At 43.6% G+C, this 21206-nt stretch overlaps 1 protein-coding gene and 1 non-coding gene across 2 annotated transcripts in view; one reads left to right on the top strand and one right to left on the bottom strand.

Annotated features, from left to right (window-relative positions):
- Positions 1 to 495: 495 nt before the first annotated feature.
- TRNAA-UGC lies at positions 496 to 567 on the top strand. Its single transcript has one exon. It is a non-coding gene; the product is annotated as a tRNA-Ala (tRNA).
- Positions 568 to 3858: 3291 nt separating this feature from the next.
- DHX37 (DEAH-box helicase 37) overlaps positions 3859 to 21206 on the bottom strand; it is a 33385-nt gene continuing 16037 nt past the window's right edge. The window contains exons 13-27 of the mRNA XM_029283091.1: positions 20570 to 20717; positions 19820 to 19896; positions 17915 to 18147; positions 16868 to 16979; positions 15861 to 15967; positions 14590 to 14778; positions 13744 to 13868; positions 12922 to 13038; positions 12615 to 12787; positions 11097 to 11211; positions 10357 to 10494; positions 7451 to 7545; positions 6078 to 6151; positions 4347 to 4444; positions 3859 to 4147 (exon numbers count right to left, since the gene is read on the bottom strand). Of these exons, the coding sequence (XP_029138924.1) occupies positions 4068 to 4147; positions 4347 to 4444; positions 6078 to 6151; positions 7451 to 7545; positions 10357 to 10494; positions 11097 to 11211; positions 12615 to 12787; positions 12922 to 13038; positions 13744 to 13868; positions 14590 to 14778; positions 15861 to 15967; positions 16868 to 16979; positions 17915 to 18147; positions 19820 to 19896; positions 20570 to 20717 (1881 nt within the window). The 3' untranslated portion in view covers positions 3859 to 4067. The remainder of the gene's footprint in view (positions 4148 to 4346; positions 4445 to 6077; positions 6152 to 7450; positions 7546 to 10356; positions 10495 to 11096; positions 11212 to 12614; positions 12788 to 12921; positions 13039 to 13743; positions 13869 to 14589; positions 14779 to 15860; positions 15968 to 16867; positions 16980 to 17914; positions 18148 to 19819; positions 19897 to 20569; positions 20718 to 21206) is intronic.

Consider the following 21206-nt stretch of genomic DNA (forward strand, 5'->3'; position numbering starts at 1 on the left):
TCCTTCCTTCCTTCCTTCCTTCCTTCCTTCCTTCCTTCCTTCCTTCCTTCCTTCCTTCCTTCCTTCCTTCCTTCTCCCCTCCCTCTTCGTTTCAAATAAAATAAAATAAATAAAATAAAACATAAAATAATAAAATAAAATAAAACACACCGCTTGCTTTGGGGGTCCTGCTCCCCAAAGAGGAAGACGATAAGCCTCCCGAAGCAGGGCCAAATCCTGGATTCCCCCAAAACTTGCAGCTGTGGCTAATTAGCCCCCTTGGCCCGTCCCAAAGTGGGGTGTGTTTGTGTGTGTGTGTGTAGAATTGCACTCAAAGGGAGAAGCGCCTTTCCCCTTCCTTGTGCGGCTCACAACTTCCAGGATTGACGGGGAGGCGTTTCTGTCTGCGTGGAGAAGCGGGACATCAAAAGAAGGGGAAAAAAGAGAATATTTCTGCAAAGGGGGAGAAAATAAAGGGAGCTTTGTACTTCCCGCTGGAACCGTCTGGCACAGGAAGGGGATGTAGCTCAGTGGTAGAGCGCATGCTTTGCATGTATGAGGCCCCGGGTTCAATCCCCGGCATCTCCAGGTTTTTTTTCTCCCCCCGCATCCCATTCAATGTTTGCAAATGCAAATCGTAGAATCCCAGGGCTGGAAGGAACCCTGGAGGTCGTCTAGTCCAACCCCTTTGCCCATGCACCATGCAAGACAAATGGATGTCTGCTATTCAGCTAAGGTATAGAACATAATCACGTATATAGAATATATGTGGGTATATGCAATTGTTTTGGTCATATTTATGTAGTTTATGTGGTTACCCTTTTGAGAGCTGAATGCAATGAAATTTCATTTTAATGTATGCCGATTCGTGTGCATTTAAAATGACAAAGTATTCTATTCTATTCCATATTTTCTATTCTATTCTATTCCATTCTATTTCCCATATTCTATTCTATTCTATTTCCCATATTCTATTCTATTCCATATTTTCTATTCTATTCTATTTCCCATATTCTATTCTATTCCATATTTTCTATTCTATTCTATACTATTCCCCATATTCTATTCTATATTTTCTATTCTATTCTCCATATTCTATTCTATACTATTCCCCATATTCGATTCTATTCTATTCTATATTTTCTATTCTATTCTACATATTTTTTTCTTTTCTATTCTATTCCATTCTATTTCCCATATTCTATTCTATTCTATTTCCCATATTCTATTCCATATTTTCTATTCTATTCTATTCTATAATTCTATTCCCCATATTCTATTCTATTCCATATTTTCTATTCTATTCTCCATACTCTATTCTATTCCATATTTTCTATTCTATTCTCCATACTCTATTCTATTCCATATTTTCTATTCTATTCCCCATATTCTATTCTATTCCATATTTTCTATTCTATTCTATTCCATATTTTCTTTTTTCTTTTCTATTCTATTCTATTCCATTCCAGCTTCTTTTGCATCCCAGCATAGGTAGTTCTCAACTTAGCATTAATTTAGTGACTGCTCAGGTTACTACAGCACTGAAAAAAGTGACTTATGACTGGTTCTCGCACTTACAACCGTTGCAGCATCCCCACATTCCTGGGATCAAAATCTGGGCACTTGGCAACTGGCATGTATTTACGATGCTGCAGAATCCTGGGGTCAAGGGATCACCATCTGCAACCTTCCCAGCAGCTGTGTGAATGGGGGCGCGGGGGGGGGGGAAGCTCGACTCGCTTAACATGATTTAGTTAACAACCGCAGTCATCCGCTAAACAACGGTGGCAAAAAAGTTGTAAAATGAGGCATGACTCACTTAATATTAGCACTGCTTAGTAACAAGAGATTCTGGCATTTACGATGGTTGCAGAATCCCGGGGTCTTGGGATTGCCAGTTCCGACTTTCCCAGTTGACATTCCGACCAGGAATGTCAGTAAATGAATATATAACACCGTATCGGCCATGGACTGGCTAAACCAGTGGACTGGAAGAAAAACAATTTATTTCAGAAAACCCTTTGGATAATAACCCAATACAAACACGGAAATGCTCCAGTCGTTTTTCAAAATAATTATTATAGGGGATTTTTAAGGCCAGAGGTGTTGAAAAATTTAGGAGATTTGCCCCCCCCCCAAGGCCACTGTCTTCTTATATTTGAAAATTCATTTTTTTTTGCAAGGGGCACCGGATACCACCCAAATCCACTCTACTACGTTCTTTCCAACTGGACGATCAAATTCAAAAACCCAAGAGTTGTTGCGTGGACATTTTCACAACTGCAATTGGGGCAGAATGCAATCATCTCTGCAAAAGAAAAAAATCTGCTGGTTGCGCCAGCCACAGGCATTTCAAATTAAAACACGCCGATGTCTAAACAAAGGAAAATAAACAAGCCAACTCGGACGGCAACTGTTCATTCAGCTGTTATATTTACAAATTGCTGTGATCGTGAACCGAAAATGCCACGATTCGCATCCGAAGGCTTTAAAGGCAAAGAAACAGGTGCAAAGAGACTCAAAACTTTTTTTTTTCCTTTCAAGTAGCGGCATATTAAGAGTATTCCATTTCTTGACATTCATTTCTACAAAACCTGAAAGAGCTGCAGGTAGTTTTGGTCACCATACTACAAAAAAGATGTTGAGACCTTGGAAAAAGTTCAGAGAAGAGCAACTAAGATGATCCAAGGCCTGGAGACCAAAACATACGAAGAACGGCTGCAGGACTTGGGTTTGGCTAGTCTAAAGAAAAGAAGAAATAGGGGAGACATGATAGGAATATTCCAGTATTTGAGAGGTTGGCCACAAAGAAGAGGCCCTAGAAGGTAGGACAAGAAACAATGGATGGAAACTAGTCAAGGAGAGAAGCAACCTGGAATTAAGGAGAAACTTCCTAACAGCGAGGACAATTAACCAGTGGAACAGCTTGCCTCCAGAAATCATGGGTGCTCCAACAATGGAGGTTTTTAAGAGACTGGATTGGATAGTCTGAAAGGGCATAGGTTCTCCTGCTCGAACGGGGGGCTGGACTAGAAGACCCCCAAGGTCCCTTTCAGTTCTATTCTATTCTATTCTATTCTATTCTATTCTATTCTATTCTATTCTATTCTATTCTATTCTATCATTATTCTATTCTAATTCCATATTCTATTCTATTTTTTCCTATCCCCTATCCTATCCTATCGTATTCTTTTTCCTATTCCTTATTCTATTCTATTCTTTTTCCTATTCTATTCTATTCTATTCTATTCTATTCTATTCTATTCTATTCTATTCATGTGGTTGAAACGTGTGAAGGGCATGTATGCTCTACTCTGCTAAATCTTTATGTTTGTGGCTCAGGGTGTTTGTGTGAACCAACCTACTGGGATGTATATCTAAGCATAGTTTCTGGGTTTGCGGGTGAAAACGTTAATGACTGTGGCTTAGCCAGAAAAAAACAGGATTAAAGTAAACGCTGCTTAATGGAATGTGAGATTCTTGCAACTATAGTCCAGGGTTTTTCAAACTTTGCCAGCTGGGGAATTCTGGGAATTGAAGTCTAAACCTCTTAAAATAGCTCAGGTTGAGAAATATTGGATTAGTTCCAGCAACCATAGAGTCTGTTCTCAAGAAAAGCCAGACCCTGGGGAATTCTGGGAATTGAAGTCCAAATCTTTAAAGTTGCCACGGTTGAGAAATACTGGATTAGTTTCGGCAACCATAGAATCTATTCTCAAGGGAAGCCAGACCCTGGGGGATTCTGGGAGTTGAAGTCCACCCTCCTTAAAGTTGCCAAGGTTGAGAAACATTTCATTTCTTTTGTACAAAAGGATCTGACATTTTCTTGTTCACTGGACTGCCTTCAGCCCAACCCAAAATGAACAACTGCAGGATTATGATTTTTTTTGCAGGTCAGAAACGTCACATATGTTGCTACTCAGCGGGTCACGTGTTGGTTGCTCTTTGGGATGACAAACATAGAAAGGCTGAATTTGTCTCCTCGTTCTTTGTGCAGTTACGGCTCTGGCTTCTTCCCAGGAGAGTCTTCATGGCATTTTTGGAAAGAACACAAGCTTTGAGAGTTCCTGGCTCAAACATTCACTGCCTCAATGCACCGGAGGCCAAATTTTAGCAATTTCCTCGTGGGTCGCTTTCGGAACCCACTGGCAATATTCAGCCAGCAAATCTGAAACGAGAAGATTAAAATTGGAGAAGGGAGCGACCCGTCAGTCTGCTGTGATGGAACATTTAAATTTAAATTGAATTTAGCTGGCGATCGTGATTCCAACTACCGCAGGTTATCAAACCTTACAAAAAAGTCTTTCGTGGCAGAATAAGCAAAATAAAAACAATCTAAAAAAAAATTAAAATCTTGGATAGCTTACATTTGGGGTTTTTCTCCCAGGCCAGCTGTAAAGCGTCCCGGTTATCAATGTTTTCAGAAACGAGCGCTTGAAGCAAAGATTCTGTTCTTGGCTGAAGTCTGCAGAAATATCACACACACACACACACACAAAATGAATACAGAGGGGTGAATAAAATCAATTTTCAATCAAATTAATCAATCACCGACAGGGGAGCAAATGGTCCCAAGCCTGGCTCTCTGGTATGGGGGTGCCAGGAAGACAGTCCTTCTCTTTCTTAAATGGATTATTAGAAATTTTCCCTTTCCCATTTCTGAATTTCGGCTAAAATGTCTGGTTTTTAATTGTGGGTAAAGCTGGAGGTGGGAGTGGGTTGGTGTTTTCACTAAGGATTCTCATGTTTTTCTCCCACCTGGCTGGCTGGAGGGGTGCAACTCATCCTTGGTTGAGCCCCTGGACAGCCTGTGCCAGGTGGCAGAAGGCTTCATGACTTGGTTCCCACCCAGCTGCTCGCAATTGCTGGTGCCAGGGAAGCAGTGTTGAGGTGTGAGATCTATCAGGGTGGGCCTGAGGACTCATGGATGGCACTTCGAGAGAGAGAGAGAGCGAAAGAGAGATTGAGAGAGAGAGAGAGACTGAGAAAGAGAAAGATTGAGAGAGAAAGAGAGAAGAAAGAGAGGTTGAGAGAGAAAAATTGAGAGACGGAGAGAAAGAGGAAGACAGAGAGATTGAGAGAGGTTGAGAGAGAGTGAAAGAGAGACAGAGAAAGAGAGATTGAGAGAGAGAGAGACTGAGAAAGATTGAGAGAGAAAGAGAGAAGAAGACAGAGAGGTTGAGAGAAAAATTGAGAGACAGAGAGATTGAGAGTGAAAGAGAGAGAGAAAGAGAGATTGAGGGAGAGAAACAGAGACTGAGAAAGATTGAGAGAGAAAGAGAGATGAAGGCAGAGAGGCTGAGAGAGAAAAATTGAGAGATGGAGAGACAGAAAGAGGAAGACAGAGAGATTGAGAGAGATTGAGAGAGAGTGAAAGAGAGACAGAGAAAGAGAGATTGAGAGAGAGAAAGACTGAGAAAGATTGAGAGAGAAAGAGAAGAAGACAGAGAGGTTGAGAGAAAAATTGAGAGACAGAGAGATTGAGAGAGAGGTTGAGAGTGAAAGAGAGAGAGAAAAAGATTGAGGGAGAGAAACAGAGACTGAGAAAGATTGAGAGAGAAAGAGAGATGAAGGCAGAGAGGTTGAGAGAGAAAAAATTGACAGAGAGAGAGAGAGAAAGAGGAAGAATGACAGAGATTGAGAGAGAAAGAGAGAGGTTGAGAGAGAGTGAAAGAGAGGGACAGAGAAAGAGACTGAGAGATACAAAGACTGAGAAAGATTGAGAGAAAGAAGGAGGAATTGCTTCCTGGAGTTGTGGGTGCTCCATCACTGGAGCTTTTCAAAAATAGACTGGACAACCACTTGACCGGGATGATATAAGGTCTCCTGCTTGACCTGTGATTCTATGTTTTAAGACAGGGGTAGTCAACCTTGGCTCTTGTTAGCTAAGCTGGCTCAGGAATTCTGGGAATTGAAGTCCACGAGTCATAAAAGAGCCAAGGTTGACTACCCCTGTTTTAAGAGAATCTTCTTAAGGATAGAGAACAAGGCCAAAAGGGTTCACTTGGGGATAAGACAGATATGACTTTTTTGGGGGGGAATCCCTAATTCTACCACCCTCTCATATACAATGAGAGGAAGGACCGTCAGCAACCTACTTGGACCATGTCTTTAGCATCGTGACCGGACTGGACAGCAGGCAACGGCTGTAGGCCGCCAACGGTTTCACAACCTAGAAAAAAAAATTAATCTAATGATTAATCTACTCGTTTGTGAGCTCGGACACCCCAAACAGCTTTTTCAATCCCTCATCGCCAACTTTTTAACGTTTAATTCGTATACAAGTCAAAACAGAGTCCAAAAAAGAAAAAGAAAAAGGAAAATTGTATTTTTTTTAAAAATCCAAGGGTAGGGAATTAGTGGCCTTCTAGTTGTTCCAGGACTACATCTCCCATTTGCAGCTAACATGGCCGCCTCGGGGTGGAGACCACAGTATTTGCAGTTGAAAAAACTGGACAGCCATTTGTCCGAAATGGTATAAGTTTTCCTGCCTGAGCAGGGGGTTGGACTAGATGACCTCCAAGGTCCCTTCCAACATCATCATCATCATCATCATCATCATCATCATCATTATTATTATTATTATTATTATTATTATTATTATTATTATTACTAGCAAGCATGAGGTTGGTGAAACGCTTAAGAATTCAGAGAAAGTCTGAATTCAGCAGCAGATCACGGCAGAGGCCGAAATACAGACAGGCCTCATTTTATGACCCTTTGTTTAGCAACCCTTCAAAGTTACGGCGGTGCTGAAAACTGTGGCTTACGACCAATCCTTACTCTGATGACGGCGTTTATGAAAAGTTGGGGCGTCCTGGGCTCGCAGGATTCCCATGTGAGATCTTCCCAGTTATCTTCCACTAGCAAAATCAGCGGGGAAAGCTTGATTCGCTTAATGACCACAGCAGAAAGGTCATAAAACTGGATGCCCCACCTCCCTCCCCTATCATATTATGACTCAATTCAAGCTTGCATCACTTAGTGACGTAGGTTCCGGACCCAAATGTTGTTATCAGTTGAGAATTAACTATGGAGCAAGGGTCCCCAACCTGTGGGTCGTGCCCCACTGCCAGGCCACGGCGTGTTGGCTACCGGGCTGCGTAAGTGGCTGGCCAATGCGGACGTGTGTGTGCGTGCACTCACCTCCGCCAGTCGCACAAGCACCACCCTGGCTTTCGTGCAGGCGCTAGCAGCCCTATTTGTATCGTGCGGGCGCTAGCCGTCCCGAGTGTTGTGTGGGCACTAGTGGCCCAGTTTGTGGCGTTTGGACGCTAATGGCTTCGTTTGTATCGTGCAGGCACGAGCCGTCCTGAGCGTTGCATGGGCTTAACGGCCCCATTGGTGGCATGCGTGAGCTTTCGGCCCTGTTTGCAATGCTCACATGCTTCCAGCTCTGTTTGCGCACGCGTGTGTAAGGGTGCCTGCCTTTCCCTTCAGACCACTAACCCAGAAAGGCTGGAGGCCTCACCTGTCCTTCCAGGAAAAACCTGGCAAAATATTTGAAGCGATCGAGGCCTTCGGGATAATCCACCTCCACTGCAGGAAGCTGCCAACCGACCCGATCTATAGAAAGAGAAGGGAACAGAGTGGGATATATATCCTGTTATTTAATTTGATTTTACAACAGAAACTTGTGTATATTTATCATGGTTTTATTATCACCTGTTCACTGCCCTGAGTCCCGTAAGGGAGATAGGGCGGTATATAAATTATAATAATAATAATAATAATAATAATAATAATAATAATAATAATAATAATAATAATAATAACAACAACAACAACAACAACAACAACAATAATAATAATAGTAATAATAATATTGCCGGCGTGAACTATATTCTGCCCTCAACCACGGTTGATTTCAGCCGTTCCTCGTCCACCAAGGCGCAAGAGGACCGTCTGACTGGGAGAATTTGCAGCCTTAGGGGCGCCATCTCTTGTAGCAAGATGGCACAAAAAAAGAAAATGGAGCCAACGAGGATTCCAACAGAAGAGACTCTTTATAGCTCAGGGTTGAACTGTGGGGTCCTTGGCGCTCTCTGAGCTTGGTGGTTTTTGTTGCAGACGTTTCATGACCCAGCTAGGTAACATCATCAGTGCTACAAGGGAGTGGGGTTTACAGAGTGGAGGAGGCGGTGGGATCCTTGATGTTCTCTGAGCTTGGTTGGTTTTCCTGCAGAGATTTCATGACTCGATGACCCAGCTAGGTAATAGTATCAATGCACTGGTGATGCTACCTAGCTGGGTAATGAAATGTCTCCAAGGAAAGCAACAAGTTCAGAGAGCACCGAGGACCCCACGGTCCTCTTCCTCCTCCACCCATTACCTTCTAGCACTGATAATGTTACCTAGTTGGGTAACGAAATGTCTGCAAGGAAACCACCGAGTTCAGAGTGCACCAAGGACCCCACCCACCCAGAGCTACAAATATTCTCTCCTATCGGTACATAACAACAACAACAACAACAATAATAATAATAAAGTTGGAAGGGACCTTGGAGGTCATCTAGTCCAACCCCCTGCTCAGGCAGGAAACCCTATACCATTTCGGACAAAGGGCTGTCCAGTCTCTTCTTAAAAACTTCCAGTGTTGGAGCATTCACAGCTTCTGGAGGCAGGTTGTTCCACTGTTTAATTGTTCTCACTGTCAGGAAGTTTCTCCTTAGTTCTAGGTTGCTTCTCTCCTTGATGAGTTTCCACCCGTTGCTTCTTGTCCTGCCTTCAGGCGCCTTGGAGAATAGCTTGACTCCCTCTTCTTTGGGGCAGCCCCTGAGATATTGGAACACTGCTGTCATGCCCCCCCTTGTCCTTCTCTTCATTAAACTAGACGTTCCCAATTCCAGCAACCGTTCCTTATATGTTTTAGCCTCCGGTCCCCTAATCATCTTTGTTGCTCTTCTCTGCACTCTTTCTTTGAGACTAGTCAGCAGGACAAGCTTTATAACTAGCAACAACAACTGCAGGAATATAGCAAGAAGTTGTAGGGTCCCACAAATGAACATGATAGCAGTGTTCCAGTATCTGAGGGGCAGGACAAAAACGACGGTTGGAAACAACCTGGAATTAAGGAGAAACTTCCTGACAGTGAGGACAATCAACCAGTGCAACAGCTTGCTTCTAGAAGTCGTGGGCACTCTATCACTGGAGGTTTTTAAGAAGAGGCTAGACAGTCACTTGTCTGAGATGGTATAGATCTCCTGCTTCAGCAGAGGGCTGGACTAGAAGACCTCCAAGGTCCCTTCCAGCTTCTATTCTATTCTAAATTGGGCCCTACCACTTCTTGCTATATTATTGTGCTTGTTGATTTGCCAACAGGCAATGGAATCACAATCCAGCTCCTATTTCTTTTTTTTAATATATAAAAGTTTTTATTGAGTTTTATAAGGTTGGGGAAGGGATAGGACCAGGATAGGGATTAAGGTTCGGGGTGGGGTTAGGATCGGGATTGGGACAGGATTGGGAACAACATTGGGGTTGCCCCCCAGTAACATTTTCAAGCTTTAGCAAACAGACGATTGTCTGGGTACATAATGTTCAGTTAACCCTAATTAATGCAATAGTAAATAGCTGTAGTGAATATGATAAACGATAATCATAGACAATATCAGTTGGTCAATACATAGCATTCTTCTTACTAATATATATTCAAAATAAACTGATCAAGGAGAGAAGCAACCTAGAACTAAGGAGAAACTTCCTGACAGTGAGAACAATTAACCAGTGGAACAACCTGCCTCCAGAAGTGGTGAATGCTCCAACACTGGAAGTTTTTAAGAAGAAACTGGTCAGCCATTTGTCCGAAATGGTATAGGGTTTCCTGCCTGAGCAGGGGTTGGACTAGATGACCTCCAAGGTCCCTTCCAACTCTGTTATTCTGTTATCTCCCACATGATAACAGTGTTCCAATATCTCAGGGGCTGCCCCAAAGAAGAGGGAGTCAAGCTATTCCCCAAAGCGCCTGAAGGCACGACAAGAAGCAACGGGTGGAAACTAAACAAGGAGAGAAGCAACCTAGAACTAAGGAGCAATTCCCTGACAGTGAGAACAATGAACCAGTGGAACTACCTGCCTCCAGAAGCGGTGAATGCTCCAACACTGGAAGTTTTTAAGAAGAGACTGGACAGCCATTTGTCCGAAATGGTGTAGGGTTTCCTGCCTGAGCAGGGGGTTGGACTCGATGACCTCCAAGGTCCCTTCCAATTTTATTATTATTGTTACATTCATTTCTCACCAGTTTGTTTTCCTAACCACTGGTAAAATGTATCCCATGTTTTAAAATAAACTGAATCTTCTTTCTCTCAGCTGCTATTTCTTTGGTTGCAGACTTTTTAAGGACCGGGAAGATTTATTTCACGGAGAAAGCAAACTTACAGAAGGTGCTGGGCCTGTGGCAACGGACGTGGCCTGTTTCTGGGCAGTAGAACGGGGCAGGGTCATCCAGAGGCTTTTCGAAATGGCAGTAGGGGGGCAGGAGAAGAGGCACCCACTCTGGTTCGATGGCTGAAATCCCTTCAGATGGGACACCACCCAGGAAATAAAATTGGGAGAAAACAGGAGTTTAGCTCGGCTAAAAAGCGATATAACACAACTTACAATTTCATCAGCAAATGTACAGGAAATCCTTGACTTACAACAGCTTGTTCCGTGACCGTTCAACCTTACAACGGCGTTGAAAAAAAAAGGGCTGTTTTTCACACTTACGACCGTCGCAGTATCCCAGGCTCTTGCGACCAAACTTTCAGCCGTTTGGCCACGGATTCCTATTTATGACGGTCACGCGATCCTGTTTTGTGACCTTCTGACAAGCCAAGCCGACGGGGGAGCCCGATTCCCTTAACCCCACCGTGTCATTAATTGAACGACGGCAGGGGTCCACTTAACAACCGCGGCAAGGGAGGCCGTAAAATGGGGCAACAAAAAAAAAATCACTGAACAAATGCCTCGCTGAACAACATAGATTTTCAGGTGAATTGTGGTCTATCTGTATTTGCATGTTATCTTCTTATTCTTTTGAGGGGTCTTTTTTCTCTCCCCGGTTCTAGATTCTTTTCTTTAAAATATTTTTAAATATTTTTTTAAAAAAACAGCCAGGAAACAGCTGCTCCATTCACCTTTCATGTACATCTTGGTGCTCTCGACGATTTCCTGGTACACCACAAACTCGGGGAGCTCCTTAAACAGAACGGAAGTAGGGTGGATGAAGACCGGATCCTCCAGGAGTGGCGTCTAGTAGGGGGAAAAAAAAGGGTGGAGGGCAGAATATCCGGGTAAGCCGCCTGGAGTCGCCGTGTGCGAGTAGGCGGCAATATAAAATTTCTAAATAAATACATAAAAAGTAAAGAAAATAGAAAAAAGAAGGAATAAAATCTCCATCTAGTACAAATGTACAGCAAACCTCATCTATGCAGCTAAAAGTCCTCCGTAAAGGATTTGGGACATTTTACAACAATATTGTGTTGTAAATCACACTATATTAATTTACGATAGTTATTAGTCAACCAGCAGCTATTAAGAATAACATACAAGGCACAGCTTCCTTCCTTCCTTCCTTTCCTGCCGCACCTATTCTCTCTCTTTTCCTTCATTCCTTTTCTTTCCCCTCTATTCTCACCTTCCTTCCTTCCTTCCTTTCCCTATTCTTTTCCTTCCTTCCTTTTCTCTCCCCATTCTCACCTTCCTTCCCTCCCTCCCCTATTCTCTTTTCCTTCCTTCCTTTTCTCTTCCCCCTATTCTCACCTTCCTTCCCTCCCTCCCCTATTCTCTCTCCTTTCCTTCCCTTCCTTCCTCCCCCCTCCTCTCTCTTCACAATCTTTTTTCTCATTTTTAATTTCTCTTAATTTGCTTTCTTTACGTTTAACAATGTCTTCAATTACATCTGTGCGTCTTTCAACATTCCAATTTTGTACATAAAATTTATTAAATGAATGAACTCCAGAAAGATCAAAGGGCTGGCACTAAAGATGAGCCAGAGAGAGAGCCAGAGAGGGAGGGACAGAGAGAGAGAAAGAGGGAGGGAGAGGGACAGAGAGAGCGACACACAGAGAGGGACAGAGAGAGAGAGAGAGAAAGAGACAGACAGAGAGGGACAGAGAAAGAAAGAAAAGTAGGGAGAGGAGAGAGAGAGGGGGGGGACAGAAAGAGAGAGAGGGAGGGAGACAGAGACAGAAAGAGAGGGAGGGAGGGAGGGACAGAGAGAAAGAGAGGGACAGAGAGAAAGAGAAAGAGGGAGACAGAGACAGAGAGAAAGAGAGGGAGAGAGAGACAGAGAGAAAGAGAGGGACAGAGAGAGAGGGAGGGAGACAGAGAGAGAGAGACAGAGAGAGAGAGACAGAGACAGAGAGAAAGAGAGGGACAGAGAGAGGGAGGGAGAGAAAGAGAGGGAGGGAGACAGAGAGAAGGGGGAGGGAGGGAGAGAGAGAGAGAGAGAAAGAGAAAGAGGGAGACAGAGACAGAGAGAAAGAGAGGGAGAGAGAGACAGAGAGAAAGAGAGGGACAGAGAGAGGGAGGGAGGGAGAGAAAGAGAGGGAGGGAGAGAGAGAGAAGGGGGAGGGAGGGAGAGAGAGAGAGAGAGAGAGAGAGAGAGAGAGAGAGAGAGAGAGAGAGAGAGAGAGAGAGAGAGAGAGAGAGACCTTGTAGCTGTTTTTCCACTTCTCGTCAAGGAGCTCGTGAGCCTGGATCCTTCGAGCGACATGGTCCCCTAGTCCAGCCAGGACGATCTGCCTCAAGAAAGTGACCTGTTCTTCTGTGGGGGGCTTCATTTGGGGGTCAACAAAGAGGTCGGCCCCTGGGCAGACGGCATTCACTTGGAAGGGAACACAAACACAATGAGCTTGTGAGAGAGTCAAAACCAAGATGAAGGTGCCCCCTCCCCTTGAATGACGGTCCCAAGACAAGGAAGAGCAGATCCCAGAGAACAGAGCAGGTGTGGCGTCTTACCTGTCTTTGTGAGCTGCCCGCGCAACCGCCGGATTTCCACCATGGCCTTGTAGCGTAGGCCGTTGGTGCTACAGAACTGAGGACTGCATCCTGCATATTCACAAGCACCCACCGCTCCTGGAAGAACAGAACAACAGAGTTGGAAGGGGCTGTGGAGGTCTGCTAGTCCAATCCCGTGCTCAAGCAGGAGACCATTTCAAACACGTGGTTGTCCAATCTCTTCTTAAAAACCTCCAGCGATGGAGCACCAACAACTTCTGGAGGAAAGCCTATCCCATTTCAGACAAATGGCTGTGCAGTCTCTTCTTTAAAACTTCCTGTGTTGGAACATTCACAACTTCTGGAGGCAGGTTGTTCCACTGGTTAATTCTTCTAACTGTCAGGAAGTTTCTCCTTAGTTCTAGGTTGCTTCTTGTCCTGCCTTCAGGGGCCTTGGAGAATAGCTTGACCCCCCTCTTCTTTGGGGCAGCCCCTGAGATATTGGAAGACTCCTATCATATCATCCCTCGTCCTTCTTTTTTTTTTATTAAACTAGACATACCCAATTCCAGCAACCGTTCCTTATATGTTTTAGCCTCCAGTCCCCTAATCATCTTTGTTGCTCTTCTCTGCACTCTTTCTAGAGTCTCAACATCTTTTTTATATTGTGGCGACCAAAACTGGATGCAATATTCCAAGTGTGGTCTTAGCTAGGCACTCTAAAGTAGTACTAACACTTCTTTACAATCTTAGTCTCTCATTCTTTGGAGGAGACCCCTGACCCCTGGAGAATTCAGAACAAACCCCCCCCCCAAACCCAATCAACCAAAGGAGCAGTTTTACCAAGCAACACCATGAGGTCTCCCAGCTTCCGAGAAGGTCCTTGGCCAGCCCAAATCCTTTGCATCTGTGCCACGCGGGCTCTCTTCCCTTTGAGCTTCTCCTGCTCTTCTTCATTCAGGGCAGGCCTGCATCAAAATAGAATAGAATAGAATAGAATAGAATAGAATAGAATAGAATAGAATAGAATAGAATAGAATAGAATAGAATAGGAGCTGGAAGGGACCTTGGTGGTCTTCTAGTCCAGCCCCCCGCTCAAGCAGGAGAACCTACATCGTCTCAGACAGGTGACTGTCCAGTCTCTTCTTAAAAATCTCCAGTGATGGAGCGCCCACGATTTCTGGTGGCAAGCTGTTCCACTGGTTAACTGTCCTCACTGTCAGGAAGTTTCTCCATAATTCCAGATTGCTTCTCTCTTTGATCAGTTTCCAACCATTGTTTCTTGTCCTGCCTTCAGGCGCTTTGGAGAATAGCTTGACTCCCTCTTCTCTGTGGAAGCCCCTGAGATACTGGAAGACTGCTATCCTGTCCCCCCTCGTCCTTCTCTTCGTTAAACTAGACATACCCAATTCCAGCAGCCGTTCCTTATATGTTTTAGCCTCCAGTGCCCTGATCATCTTTGTTGCTCTTCTCTGTACTCTTTCTAGAGTCTCAACATCTTTTTTACATCGTGGTGACCAAAACTGGATGCAGCGTTCCAAGTGTGGCCTTACCAAGGCGTTGTAAAGTGGTATCAACACTTCACGTGATCTTGATTCTCTTTTGAGGGATGCTTGTTTAATCCTCAAACCAGGTTGGAGCCCACAAAACCATAGATCCAGTTTCTCAACAGCCCCACCGCGGCCTTACCTGTTGAACTCTTCAAACAGCTCCCTCACCGTCAAAGCGGAGACTAAGGCGATGGTGTAGGGCAGGCAGTGGTGCTGCTGGCTCAAGGCAAGCATCTTGGCGTAACGTGGGGCCACCGGGAAGGAGGCCATGAGGACGCCCAAAGGGCTGATGGGGCAGCTGAACTTGGCTTCCTGCAGCTTTTCCAACCTGGAAGAAGGGAACAAGGACATGTGTAAGGGAGAGAAGGAAAGCCATCAAAGAAACGGTCGTAAGCCGAGGATTATACCACCTTCTCGACGTTCAGTCCTTTCATTTGAAGAATTAAATAATCTCTTGGTGTGTTTGTGGGGTCCTGGGTGCTCTCTGAGCTTGGTGATTTCCCTGCAGATGTTTCAGGACCCAACTAGGTAACACCATCAGAGCTAGAAGGGAGAGGGGTTTGTAGAGTGGAGGAGAGGGAGAGGAGGAAGAAGAGGAGGATTGTGGGGTCCTTGGTGCTCTGAGCTTGGTGATTTCCCTGCAGACATTTCAGGATCCAACTAGGTAACACCATCAGGGCTAGAAGGAAGTGGGTTTGCCTTCTGTTTATATACAAGTGGCTTGCCCTGTCAGCTACTGTATAGGCCAGGGGTAGGCAACCTTGGCTCTTTTATGACTGATGGACTTCAACTCCCAGAACTCCTGAGCCAGCCATGCTGAGGGGAAAGGGAGAGGTTTCCAAGCTGAGCCATGCTGGCTCAGGAATTCTGGGAGTTGAAGTCCATGAGTCATAAAAGGGCTAAGTTTGAAGACCCCTGGTTTAAATATTTAGATATTTTTCCCTCACGATCACATGATCAAAATTCAGGCATTTGGGCAGGGGTAGGCAACCTTGGCTCTTTTATGACTCGTGGACTTCAACTCCCAGAATTCCTGAGCCAGCCATGCTGAGGGGAAAGGGAGAGGTTTCCAAGCTGAGCCATGCTGGCTCAGGAATTCTGGGAGTTGGAGTCCATGAGTCATGAGGGGGCCATAGTTCCCCCATTTTGGCTCAGGAATTCTGGGAGTTGAAGTCCATAAGTCATGAAGGGGCCATCGTTCCCCAGTGCTGGATCAGGAATTCTGGGAGTTGAAGTCCACGAGTCATAAAAGAGCCAAGGTTTTGCCTACCCCTGGTCTGTACAGAAAACACTCCCTCCTAGCCCTGATGGTGTTACCTAATTGGGTCACCAAAGGCCTGGAGAGTTAGTGAGGAGGGAGCTAAGAGACCAACCCTTTGGGATCCAAGCACAACTGTCGATGTCCGTTACCTTCCAGATGTGGCAGGCGCCTTCAAGGCGCCCAGGGCGATCAGCAATTCCTCTGCAGCCCTCAGGGCATCGGTGGAGGGCGGGGTAGGAAACGGGAAATTGATCACCTATAGATAGGAAAGAGACAAAAGAGGAGATGGAGAGATACGCGTGTCACGGAGTATTATGGTGGCATGAAGGAGGGACCTTGGGAGACGGCAGAAAGAGATGCCGCTTAGCAAATGGGTCAGATAAAAGGCGAGGGAGCCCCCAGCTGCCTAACTGCCAGGTCCCTGTCGGAACAGCTGCCATTCCAAGGGGAGGGGGGAACTGTCATTTGGGGGCTGAAGAATTTGATGCTTTCGCTTTGATGTATCTGTATACTCTTTCTAGAGTCTCAAGAGAAGACCAACAAAGATGATCAGGGGACTGGAGGCTAAAACATATAAGGAACGGTTGCTGGAATTGGGGATGTCTAGTTTAACGAAGAGAAGGACGAGGGGGGACATGATAGCAGTGTTCCAGTATCTCAGGGGCTGCCCCAAAGAAGAGGGAGTCAAGCTGTCCTCCAAAGCGCCTGAAGGCAGGACAAGAAGCCACGGATGGAAACTCATCAAGCAGAGAAGCAACCTGGAACTAAGGAGAAACTTCCTGACAGTTTGAACAATTAACCAGTGGAACAACCTGCCTCCAGAAGCGGTGAATGCTCCAACACTGGAAGTTTTTAAGAAGAAACTGGACAGCCATTTGTCCAAAATGGTATAGGGTTTCCTGCCTGAGTAGGGGGTTGGACTAGATGACCTCCAAGGTCCCTTCCAACTTTATCATTATTATTATTATTACTTGTTGACTTCAACTCCCAGCAAGGTTGGACACCCCTGTTCTAAGTATGGGAAATAGGGAGGGGGGGGGTTGGGCCATCAAGCCCATCTGGAGGAACTCCTTCCCGGCCAGCTCCCGCCTGTTCCCAAGATCCGTGGTGCCAAGAGGATGACTAAAACTGAAGACCTAAAAAGCCGAACTCTCACCTTCTCGATGTTCAAGGCTTTCATCTGCAGAATTAAATCGTCAACCGGTCGCCTGGTGATCTCGGGAGCAGAAAACTGCTCAAAATCACTGAACACAGCCGAAGAATAAAGCCTGGAACACAAAAAAAAGTGTGCAGCGGAGATCAAAACAATCCTTTTTTTTTAAAAAAAAAGAAACTGTCTCCTTGCTAGTGTGGCTAAACAAGGAGCCACGTTTAAAGACCTGTGCTCATCCCTTTGTGGTGTCCAAAAGAATCAAGATGATTTAGGGCTGCGAGGGTGACAGAAAAGCGTTTTGAGAGAGAAAACTCAAGGCCCGTGTGCAAATATTGTCCGTGTGTACACGCAAACACCCGTGCGCACACTAAGACAAAATCCTTCCAAGGACACAGCTGCCCAAGCCAGATGTTGCTACCTTCACCCAGGGCTAATCAGGCTTTGATGATTTGGGCATGGATAGAAGAAAATGTTTGTACCTCAAGGTCGAAATAAGGGGTCCTTGGTGGTCTCTGAGCTGGGTGGTTTTCTTGCAGACGTTTCATGACCCAACTAGGTACCATCATCAGTGCTAGAAGGGAGTGGGGTTTGCAGAATGGAGGGGGAGGTGGGAGGAGGAGGAGGTGGGAGGAGGAGGAGGAGGAGGAGGACGACGACGACTGTGGGGGTCCTTGGTGCTCTGTTGAGCTTGGTGGTTTTCTTACAGACGTTTTGTGACCCAACTAGGTAACATTATCAGTGCTAGAATGGAGCAGGCTTTGCTCTCTATTTATATAGTAATGGCTTCCCTGTCAATGTTGGTGAGAGTGTTCTTGGTAATTCCTTGATTAGGCTGTTGCTTACTGCTTGATTGTTGATTTGGTATTACAGGGCAAATTTATTGCATATATACAGAGGGCAAGCCCCCGTCCCTTCTAGCACTGATGATGTTACCTAGTTGGGTCATGAAATGTCTGCAAGAAAACTACCAAGCTCAGAGATCACCATGGATCCACATTTGGGCATTCCTGATTTTCAGCTCTGTAAAGAAAAATATAAAAGTGAGCTCACCTGTAACAGTGGCCTGGCTCCGTTCGGCCCGCTCGGCCTGCCCGCTGGTTGGCCGAAGCCTGGGATGTCCACATAACCTTGAAGGATGAGATGCCGGTGACTTTGTCGTAGAAGCGTTTCTTGACCTTCCCACAATCAACCACGTATCTGATGCCCGGGATGGTCAGAGATGTTTCCGCCACGTTGGTGGCCACGACACACAGCCTAGTCCCAGGTGGAGACGGCCTGAAAACCTGAGTTTGGAGCAGTTTTCAATGGATGAGAAAAAGAACAAACTCACCAAAGACAGAGAATAAAGTCTACTAGACATTCCTTCTACAAGAAGGGAAGGGAATAGAAGGGAAGGGAATAGAATAGAATAGAACAGAACAGAACACAATGGGATAGGATAGGATAGGATAGGATAGAACATAGTAGGATAGAATGGAATAGAATAAAAATCAATATATAATATAATATAATATAATATAATATAATATAATATAATATAATATAATATAATATAATATAATATAATATAATATAATATAATATAATATAATATAATATAATATAGCATAACATATTACAATTCAATAGAATAGAATAGAATAGAATAGAATATGGAATAGAATAGAAAATAGAATAGAATAGAATATATAATTCAATAGAATATAATTCAATAACAGAATAGAACAGAACAGAACAGAATAGAATAGAATATAGTATGGAATAGAATATAGAATAGAATATAGAATAGAAAATATGGAATGGAATGGAATAGACTATAGAATAGAATATGGAATAGAATAGAATATAGTATGGAATAGAATATATAATATATAATATAATTAATATAATATAATATAATATAATATAATATAATATAATATAATATAATATAATATAATATAATATAATAATATAATATAATATAATATAATATAATATAATATAATATAATATAATATAATATAATATAATATAATAGTAATACAATTCAATAGAATAGAATAGAATAGAATATGGAATAGAATAGAAAATAGAATAGAATATAGAATAGAATATATAATTCAATAACATAGAATAGAATAGAACAGAATAGAATAGAATATAGTATGGAATAGAATATAGAATAGAATAAAATAAAATATAGAATATAGAATAGAATAGAATAGAGGAACGAAGAATAGGCTAGACTAGACTAGAATAACAGAGTTGGAAGGGACCTTGCAGGTCATCTAGTCTACCCCCCCCCCCGCACCATTTCTGACAAATGGCAGTCCAGTCTCTTCTTGAAAGCTTCCAGAGATGAAGCTCCCACAACCTCTAAAGGCAACATCCTCTGCGGTGATGTTGCCCATGTTGGGGATCCCGCCAGCCACGTCCTATTTGTAAAGACTCCCTTACTGGGGTGGAATGTGGTCTGGATTCCCGAGAGGGAGGGAGGGGCCGCATTGCAGAGAGCAAAGAGGCAGTGAAGATTGGATGGTTTGGCTGGGAGGAAAAGAGTTACGATGGCTGCTCTCTAGCAACTCTCAAAGTATAGGCGGTCCTCGACTTACGACTGAGCCGAAAATGTCCATTGGTCAGCAAGAGAGTTGCTGTGAGTTTTGCCCCGTTTTTATGACCTCTTTTGCCATAGTTGTTAAGTATAGGGTTTCCTGCCTGAGCAGGGGGTTGGAATTGATGACCTCCAAGGTCCCTTCCAACTTTATTATTACTATGATGATGATTATGATGATGTTGTGAATCAGTGCAGTTGTTAATAACACGGTTCTTGAGCGAATCTGGCTCCACCCTTGATTTTGCTGGCTAGAAAGTCTCAAAAGGAGAACGCACGACTCCAGGACGCTGTGAACCTCATAAGTACATGCAGCTTTTCTGAATGTACCCCAATATTCCTACAAGGGTGCTTAGTCTTACCTTGGCTTGCTTTTCTGGAGCCAGCAAAGAGTAGAGAGGAAGGACATAAAGTGGGTGGGAAGAATCCGGTTTTTCACCTGCATTCAAATTATAAACAGGACAAAAAAAATAATAATCTAAGTGCTGAAAAGATTAGCCAGCAAGGTTGTTAGTACTATAATCTGTATTTTCCAGACACAGTCAGACCTCTGCTATTTTTTGTTTGATCATTGATGTTAGCCTTATGTGTTTTTGTTTTAATCACTCACTCCCCTGTGAATCCTCAGGAAATAAGGCAGTATAAAAATATAAATAAAAATATAACCAGTAAATAAATATGTTTTGCAAATCAGAGCTAAGAGGCAGGGGAAGAAGAAAAGCAGCAGCTATTTTTTTCTGGCAGCTTCATGAGAACTAGTCTCTTTGTTACTTTATTTAGATTTATTGACCGTAAATCTAACAGAGTGGTTACTTTTAAAACAGGGATACTTGATCTTAAAAAAAGGTCTCCCGCTGTTAAAGAAAGACTTTGAGGAGATTATACAATAAGCTGCTAACTTAACATTTGTGGTTTGTTGAACAAGCCAGGGTTCCATATCCTATGATAATATGAAGGCAAGATCTGTCCATAAAATAGAAAAAAAAGAACCTGAATCAGATGGTGTCTTATCTTATTATGGTTCAGGCTAATGTGGTTTGATTGGCTAACCATGATTAAAAAATCTCCCAGTCTTCTGTGCAAACTCAACCAACTTTCGAATGCTTGCAAACCTTCTTGAAGGCAATCTTCGCCCAGATCAAGGTCAAGATCCGAACCAACCGAGTTTGCTTCTTCATCGTCTTCGGCGGCCTCGCGGTCTTCGTCTCCTTCGTCAACCGGCAGAACAGAATAATTATCTAGATCAATTTTGGGCAGTGCCTAGAAAGAAAAAGGGAAAAAAACAACCAACTTCAAAGACTCGACAAACTTCTAGATTTAAAATTTAGAAGGCATTTGGGAGAATCTTAGACATAGTTGAACAGTATGAACACATCCAAACATCTAAAGCAAGAAGATAAATCAGACTGTTATCTTAAAGTAGATAGAGGGTACTTAGGAGATGAATGTGCAAAACTAAGATTTGGGGGGGATTTTTTTAAGAAGGAGCAAATATAGGTTGTCTATAGAATAGAATAGAATAGAATAGAATAGAATAGAATAGAATAGAATAGAATAAGGACTATGAAAAAGAATAGAATAGAGTAGAGTAGAGTAGAGTAGAGTAGAATAGAATAAGGAATATGAAATAGAATAGAATAGAATAGAATAGAATAGAATAGAATAGAATAGAATAGAATAGAATAGAGCTGGAAGGGACCTTGGAGGTTTTCTAGTCTAGCCCCCTGCTCAAGCAGGAGAACCTATACC

This window comes from Protobothrops mucrosquamatus, unplaced genomic scaffold, assembly GCF_001527695.2.
Source record: "Protobothrops mucrosquamatus isolate PMUCROS unplaced genomic scaffold, P.Mucros_1.0 scaffold_39, whole genome shotgun sequence".
Classification (NCBI taxonomy): domain Eukaryota; kingdom Metazoa; phylum Chordata; class Lepidosauria; order Squamata; family Viperidae; genus Protobothrops; species Protobothrops mucrosquamatus.